The sequence below is a fragment of the Mya arenaria genome, chromosome 16 (genome assembly GCF_026914265.1).
Source record: "Mya arenaria isolate MELC-2E11 chromosome 16, ASM2691426v1".
Classification (NCBI taxonomy): domain Eukaryota; kingdom Metazoa; phylum Mollusca; class Bivalvia; order Myida; family Myidae; genus Mya; species Mya arenaria.
The window spans coordinates 39,489,199-39,498,272 of NC_069137.1; the positions used below are offsets into that span (position 1 = coordinate 39,489,199).

A 9,074-nucleotide genomic window follows, 5' to 3' on the forward strand; every position below is an offset into this window, starting at 1 on the left:
AAGGTATCAGTATTTAATTTAAGTTGAATGAAAGAAAAGAAACGGGTGGTCTTTTTGCATAGAGCTTAATCTAATTTGACACTGTATTGCAAAGAAAGATAGTTTTCAGTGTAAAAAATGAAAAAAAAATCATTGCCTTTGGAACTATTTAAATTGGTTGTTTGTAGCATTATTTCCAATTACTTGTTTTTCAATTGGGACTTTTTTAAAGTGAAAAGCCAGGTTAGTGTCTATATGAAGTATTTAGTAAAAACAACTGTTCTCTTAGGCCAGTTATAAAACTGTTACGATCTACTTGTTACTGTTCATATATTCAGTTAATTTGTACGCGAAAGCAACAAAGACACTCTAAACATGGTATCAAATCAAAGAATAATGTCTGTTAAACAAATTTAATCCCGGAGTGTTGCAGCTGATGTAATTGTTTAGAACTTTGTTGTTAAGGACAACGCTAAACACCATATATCGGTATAAGTAAAACGCGTTGTCAATTATCCGCACGGTACTTATTAAGGATTCGCCAGTTGTCCGATGTCTGACCTTATGTGTAGATGAAGCAACGAGAACATTTTCGAGAGTGGTACATTAACAACACTTATACACATAACAGTACGCTCATGTCTCGTGCGTGGAGTTCATGGTTTAAGTTGGGGTGTCCTTAAGCAGAAACAACTACACCTGTCTTTCAACAAACAACACGAAAGCCGCATGCCAAGTATAAGGCAAAGATATACCTTTTGAAGACAATCTGACGTACTCGTTACTCCTTTTTTGCAACAGTCTGGCGATCGCGTATTAATATGTTTGCTTTGAAGGTTCAATATTATTAATATTCCTATTGATAGCAAATGCGTAATGAGCGTAATGATGCGTAATGATAACATTCAAGTTACATACTCGTTTTTTGTTATTTTGTTGAAAATATGCTTTGATTTTCTGACTTCCTGATTTAAAGTCAAGAGCGTAACTACCTGAGCTATTCAAGTTAAGAAATATTCGCGGAAGAAAATATTGCAAACAATTTTAATAATATATACGAGAAACGATATTTGAGCGACAGCTCAATATTGGATCATTATACTTATTGTCGCTCAAATATCGTTCCTAGTATATTTTTAAAATTGTTTGCAATATTTTCTTCCACGAAAATTTAAATGCAACAGAACAATTGATCGGGCTAGCTGACTAAAAAATGACCTCATCTGGCTTGACCTCATGATTTATATTTAGTTAGCTTGTCTTAAACCAAAGCTGTACAGAGCGGTTTAAAAATAACGTAAGACAAATTATAAGCATCAAAATTTAATTCAACAGAGTTGCATTCATTTGGCATGCTTTTAAAACATACTTTCTTTAATGGCAATAATAAACGTAAAGGGAGTTTTATTATTAGCATTATCAATAATCAGTGTAGATCATCATTGTTTTGGAATCTTGCCAGATATGTCGGTCATCAGTCGATTCAAGTGTTTCCTTACGAACAGGAATTCAATTTACATCTTGTTGAGCCATATTATTTTCTTGAAAAGTAAATAATGAATTGATCTTATCCAGAAAAGGCGATACATATTTTCTTCCGCATGCAGATTTTGTTAAAAATTGGCATGTTACATAGGAGACTTTGCTATTTCAAATACATTGTTTTCAATTAGATATTTTTATCTGATGCTTTACCAAATCGGACTATTGATCGGCTTTACAAAGAACACATCTTGAGCTCTGTGTTTAAAGCAATTAACATATATTGAATAATAACACTCTCAAATATGGAACAGTGTTTGATTATAGACACGGATACATGCAATGTACTAGCAACACTTGTTTTAATACGTGTAGATTTGTGTTGAAGTGTGGTGTTATATATGTAAGTTTCTGTTTCCTGTTGCGCTGTGTCAACTTCACACACAAGTCACATGAAAAATATGTGTAGGTTTGTGTTCAAGCGTGGTGTTATACATGTAGGTTTTTGTTTCCTGTTGCGCTGTGTCAACTATACACACAAGTCACATGACAAATAAAACACAATAAGATGATTTAAAAGACAATTATAAAAGTACTTGTTATTATTTTTGTGCAAAAATCTTATGACCAGGTATTAATATTTAACTTTTAAATTTTCTGGTTTTGCAATATTCCTATTCATAGAATTATGCGTAATGATAACGTTAAAATTACTACATCGTATGCTGCTGTGTCTTTTTGTAATTTTTTTAACAAGGAGCTAAGTCGTCGTTCAGGCAACGAATTTTTGTTAACCTATAATTACCATAGTAATGAAAATAGTTTAAATAGAACCAACGACGTCCCTATTTAAAGTAAAAAACGTAACTGACTGGGCTATTCCGGTTTAAAAAATACGCAGAAGAAAATATTGCTTAAACGTTTAGAAATACATTGTAACGATGTTGGAATATCAGCTCAAAATCGGATTAATTTAATTTCCTTGCTCACTTTCAACAAAGAAGAATAAGTGATCGGGTTGGCTGACGAAAAGGTCGCCAAAAGACGATCTCGACCTCAGCTGTTTATTTTATTTAGATTGAATAAAATTATAGAAAATGAAAGCATCACAATTAAATACAGCTGCTTGGCATTTGTAATCATTGAAAATATAAATAATCGCATATAATTATTCCTATAAGTCAAAGTATTGGATTCAAATACAAACTTAGAGCGATTACAAAGCAAATAACGTTCGCAAATAAATATGTTGAATAATAATAGTATATAATACATTGTACTGCAATTGTATTCGGGCATTAGTTTTAAAAAAAATCATTGATGCTAATATTTAGGTGAAAAACTACAGAAACAAGCATAGTAGCCAAAAGTTTAAACATAAACCTCGTTTAATGGCACAGGGTAAACGCCAATTATATACAACACAAAAACAAAACAATCACAAAAGAAAAATCGAACAACAACACAAAACTCCACAAACAACACAGTGCATATATATACTATAGACAGACTAGATGTGTTTATCAAGAATTGTAAGGGATCGTTTTTGAGCGCACAGTAAAATGTAGATTTTCTTGGAGTTAAAACCAGTTTTTATGCACAACCATACTCTTATACAAACAATCTCAAATGAAGTTAAAACGTGAATGGTTGAACTTAAATTTCCAGGTGTTTCATTAACATATGCCCTTTAGTGTTTTCAATAATTTCGTTTAAAATAGGAATTTTTAAATGTTCTATTTAGATTTTTATTTTACTTTTATTTTATTTTTCTAAAAGAATAGGTTAGTTGGGAACTACTAATATCTCATTTTCACCTTAAATGTAGTAACGGGGAAAAATTCCCGTGACAGTTAATAATTATAAAATATAAACAAGAGGGCCTGAAGGCCCTGTATCGCTCACCTGATCCAATTCAAGTGTGAAATAAGTGTTTTCAGGGCGAGGCCAATTGTGACAGGGGGAGGGAATAAGTGTTTTTTTCAGGGCGATGGAAAGTGCAACGAGAGTGAAATTTATAAATATAAATTTAGAACTAGTTTTCAATGCTACATGTTAAATATTAAAGTTGAGGGTATTACTGTTATAGAGAATTTGAAATGTCAGTCTGGTCGTCTGCTACCTTAGAAACGATGCATACTTGTCTTTGTTTTTATTTTCTGTTCTTGTTATGGTTGGAGTATAAACATGAAAATTGTTTCATTTAACTCAGAATGTATTTTAGCAGTTACTGTGATTTAAGTACTTGTTCTACATGAAAATGCACGAAACATTGAAACTTATTATACTTACTTTTGACTTCATCATGGAGGGACTTTTTTATTAAATTACAGAGTATATTGTCAATAAATCTGCATATAATCATGAGGTATGGAACCAAAACATTTATACCTGCTGAAATTAAAAAAATTATTACTTAGATCCTTTCTAGTGACCAAGTTTGTTTTTTTAATATCACGGATGATCTTTTTTTAATATCACGGATGACCCAGTTGCAAACCTTACCTTGCTGTAATAAGTACATTCTAACCAGGTTTCATATAGATAAAGTAGAAAATATGGTCTCAACAGTGTTTTAAGAATGTTTTCTATAATTTGACTTCGTGACCTAGTTTTTGAACTCAGGTTACCCAGTTTCTAACTTTACATAGACTTCATAAAACAAACATTCTGACATAGTTTGATGGTGATCAAAGAGAGTGTTCACAAAGATTTTCTATGATTTGACCTAGTGGCCTGGTTTTCTACATCTGATTACCCAGTTTTAAACTCTACCCAAAGATCATCAAGTATAACATTCTGATCAAGTTCCATGAACATATGGTCATAAATGTGGCCTCTAGAGTGTCAACAAGCTTTTCCTTCAATTTGACCTGGTGACCTAGTTTTCAATCGCACATAACCCAGATTGGAAGTTGACCTAGAGATCATCAATATTAACATTCTGACCAAGTTTCCTGAAGAAACAGTCATAAATGTGACCTCTTCAGTGTAAACAAGCTTTTCCTCTAATTTGACCTGGTGACCTAGTTTTAAACCCAGATGACCAAATACCGAACGCGTCCAAGATTTTATTGAGGGTAACATTCTGACCAAGTTTTTTTTAAGACTGTACCAAAATTGTAACCTCTAGAGTGTTAACAGTCAAATTGTTGACGATGGACGACGGACGACGACGACGACGGACACAGGGCGATCACAATAGCTCACTTTAAGCACTTCGCGCTCAGGTGAGCTAAAAACAAGGGGTATTTATAAAGGATTGTTAGGTACCGCCTTAAAACGGTCAGTTACATGTTAATTTACTGGGGTGTTTAAACCAGTTTGCATGCACAAAACTCACTCTTATCCCAACAATCCTGAATAAAATAAAAACGGAAAAGGTAAATATTATCAAAGCATGCATTTACTTCAGGAAACCTTGTAATAAAACAAATAATAATAAACTTATAGGTAAACCCCAATGATAAGGGACCCCAACTCTATCTCCAGACGGAGGATTACAATTCAGAGTACCGAATGCAAAATATTTTCAAAGATACTATGCAATCATTGTTTGAAGCTGTGAGCATCACAAACAATTATTAAATAAAATGCTTAAAATTGTGTGATCATAGAGTTTCATAATAAAAAGCATCATTGTACGAACACTGGGAAAAAATAAAGAAAATACATATCAAAAATAAAAACGACATTTATTTGCTAAACTTAATTTAAGAAATGAGACATAATTCATTTGATGGCAATGATATATTAATAGGGTGTTACAATGATTATGTAAAATTTTGGAAAGTATGCCATTTATAGAATCGCGCCAGTTTTATGTGTCATCAATTAGTTATTTATAATGTGTATATCAAGGACAGGGATCCCCTACTTTTGATTTTCACAATGCTGGGTTGAAAAGTTGAATGACTAAGATAGGCAACATCCGATATAGACAATGTATTTGTTCTTCCGCACGTAGCTGCTTGTTTACAAATATAATGTTAACATACTCGTTCAGTATGAAATGTAAGTAACACCGTTTCCTTTTGATATTTTAAACATTTGTGACGTTTATTATAAGTACGAAAGTATGTCTAGTTGTGTTTTAAAGGCTGTAAACAAACATTGAATAATTTGAATGCAGATATATTTCATATTGAGCCTCTTATAATACGTGACTAGTACATCAAAACATAACGATGGATAGTGATATGATTTATGATTTCCCGTGTACAAGTTGCCAGGAAAATTAAATAAACTCGGAGTCCGTGAGTTTCTGCAAACAATGTAAAAAAATGTTTTGTGCTGTCTGTGTTAAAATGCATGACCGTATTCTTAAGGAGCACAGTGTCCTTGACAAAAGCCGCCAACATTTGTGGAGCAAAGAAAATGCCGATGGTTACGACACCATCGGGTTTGTTCAAAACAATATTCTAGACGAAAGTCAACAGAAATCATCTACACAAGAGAAAGACAGTACTTACGTCAACAGCGCGTCTTTTCGAGGCAATATGCTTGACGAAAGCCATCATATAACAGAGGAGAATGACAGTACTTACGTCAACAGCGCGTCCGTCCGGGGCAATATGCTAGACAGAAGTCAATATCTGTCATGGAACAAAGAAAGTGGCGGTGTGCACGGATTTGCTGACTGTCCTACAACGGAGAGCACCAGGAAGGAAATGGACCGTGATCGTCCTAAGCTTACTCCAGGTGACGTAAATATGACTTTTTACCATACGGTCTGGTTTATACATTTACGGTCTTGTATATTATTCACTTGTCTATATATTAACTTCAATGACCTGTATGTGGATGTGAAAATCAATTTGATGACCAATGGAAATGATTGAATACTTGAGAAAGATAAATTGTGATACAATGAAACGCCTGCAACTTGGTGAAGTCACCATTTATGTCAAGAGCAACAAAACGCGCAAGGTAAAAATTCAGCTCAAATTTAATTTACGTCGCTAAAGCAATGACAAAGACCGTAAATAAAAATAGATTGCCATTATTGTTATATATTTATGAACTCAGATGTAATAGTGTATGTCTGAAATGTTGTAATGTCTTAATGACATGCTACTTCTGTTTTTCGAACAGGCATGCACCTCTGTTTAACTACTTGTTATTTTGTCATAGCCACGTGCTACAATGTCTATCTTATGAGTTCGTATGTCTAAAGGTAATGTTTATATACATAGTTTTATATATATTTGGCATGTCCAACCGACATGAGCTTTTTTCAGCTGACATGTTAACCAGTGAAGCTGATATAATGCGTAAATGGCATGTCACTCTGTCTAACTGAAATGCTACTATGTCTGACTGATATCCTATCTGATATGTTTTAATATCGAGCCAATATGCTATTTAGTGTTTTATGAAGACTTATTACTTATACATTGCGATCATATTATTTTAATTGAATATCACTTTAAATTATTTTTCATTTTGAATGGTCGTCCAGATGAAAAAAATATTTAGATTTAAAGTATGTCTCTTTGCAAGCCAATAATACAGCATGCATACGCCCAGTCATCGAACTAAAATAAAACAATCTCTGTGTATTGACACGGGGTCAGGACACAACCGACTATAAAACAAACAAATAAACACTTCATACACAAATACAAACAACACGCAAACGAACTCAGGCCACACACGCATCCTTCGTGTTTACATCATTGAATTAAAGTTAGTATAGTAGACTCGTGTTCCAGAGAATTCGTTGTTTGGATGACTGTTTAGACGCCTTTATCCAATCATTTATCGATAAAGTAATCTGAATGCGTCTTAAGTCTGTTTGTGGTGTTTGTATACAGTCGAACCCCGTTAGATCGAACTCGCTTGGCTGGAAATACTCGTTGGCTCCAACTGGATGTAAAGGACTTATTTATACTGAAGACTGACAATCCCGGTTGGCTCTAATTTCTTAAGGTATTTTCGCCGGTTCCTGGGAGCTCAAGCCAACGGGATTCGACTGTATGAGTATGTGATGTTTATAGTCTTGTGTCTCTAGCTCATACGCCTTTCGGTCCTTGCGAACAGGCTTGTTCCTGTATGGTCCATTGTAACACTGAATTCAGTGTCTTTAGATTAAATTTAAACAATATGTAAGCACTACAAAAAAGTGTGCTAGTCAGACATAACCACATGTCAAAGACATACACTAAGGTTTATAATTAGCACCCAAATCGCCCCCATCAAATATAAGCTTTGTATTTTTAAACCCTTTAGACATTACCAAGTTACAAACAATTTATTCATAGCATAAATATTACAATGAAGACATTTCCAACCTTAAATCGAGTTTTTAGGCCACTGTCTGATCATAGTTACGTGGTTACAATAGTTATAATGAAATACATGTGTGTTGTTTTTCGGAATTTTGATATCTGGAAAAGTATTTTTCCCAATTAGAATATTGTGTTACACGGTTACTTTGGTAACATCACATGGATTCTTTTGAAAGTGTCCAATCAAAGTACGAGTGTTAAGGCCACCATCTGTTCAGTGTTATGTGGCTACAAAAGTAACAATGAGAAAAAAATACGTTTTACAGAACTTTTGATCCACTGTCTGATCATTCTCGTTTACCAGAGTTACGTACCTTCACCTGAGTGACGTACAATTCAGATTTTATAACGATCGAACCTCTGATGAATGAGAATGCTGTCTGATATACTCGCTAGTTATCACTACAATTACATTGCCTTGAACTTAATATTGATGTTATTTTTTCTTTCAGCGAAGGAAATTTTTGGGAATGTCCTCGACAGCCCTTTATCAAAATTATGCGGAATAGTTGGGAAAACGTCCTTGTACTTCGACGACGAAGGCGTTCGTTTACTACATACAGACAGAAAAACATATGTGAAAATTCCTTTAAATATGATTAGAAGATACGGTATAGAAGGATGTATATTCTATATTGAAGTTGGTAGGGGCTTCTGCTTTGGAGAGGGATTTATACATACAAAGTGTTATTCACGTACAGATGCGAAATTGGCGAACACTTACATGATTGAAACTATTAGCAAAAGAAAAAAGACTGTGCACAAATGTGTATAATTTAGACGAACGCATTTTCTTAATGGACATGAATATTAATTATAATAGAATGTCATGAAATTGAACCTGTCTTCAAACATATGCATCCATTAAAGATGCTGAAAACCGCAGTTTTATATCGAGCTCTCAAAGACCTGTTTTCATGTTTGGTTTGTTATTTATAAGATATTCGATAATATAAAACGACATAAGTTTTATATAGCTTGTTGTCTCATTCGTGTAAAAGTCCCAATAAAGAATAGGTTATACGCGAATAACCGGTGATTATAGCAAACATATGTGTTTCAATGTAAGATCACAATATATCTCTAATACACAAACGGATTTTTTAGGATTGATATTTTATCGCCCTTAAACAGAACTGTAAAAAGTAGAATCACCCTTGTCAAGCCTACAGCCTTTTAACGCTTTCAGAGCGTTCATCAAGTTACGTCATCATGTCATCATTTACATTGAGGTCATGAACTGAAATAACATTACTAGATATTTATAATGCGGCAAGAAGTCAATAGCCTTTTACAGATCAACGTATAACACTTACAATTTTC

The 9,074-nt window shown here is 33.6% G+C and overlaps 1 protein-coding gene across 1 annotated transcript; it reads left to right on the plus strand.

Moving 5' to 3' along the window:
• Window positions 1–5,445: 5,445 nt before the first annotated feature.
• LOC128221059 (uncharacterized) lies at window positions 5,446–8,707 on the plus strand. The gene is made up of 2 exons (XM_052929481.1): window positions 5,446–6,162; window positions 8,204–8,707. The coding sequence occupies exons 1-2, from the start codon at window positions 5,745–5,747 to the stop codon at window positions 8,524–8,526; spliced, it is 741 nt and encodes a 246-aa protein (XP_052785441.1). The 5' UTR covers window positions 5,446–5,744; the 3' UTR covers window positions 8,527–8,707.
• The last annotated feature ends 367 nt before the right edge of the window (window positions 8,708–9,074 follow it).

What these genes read in the sequence shown, in the direction of transcription:
- LOC128221059 (XM_052929481.1), top strand. Translation starts at nt 5,745, where the DNA reads ATGTTTTGTGCTGTCTGTGTTAAAATGCATGACCGTATTCTTAAGGAG. An exon ending in TCGTCCTAAGCTTACTCCAG is followed by an intron (nt 6,163 to 8,203) that starts GTGACGTAAATA and finishes TTTTTCTTTCAG; the next exon opens with CGAAGGAAATTTTTGGGAAT.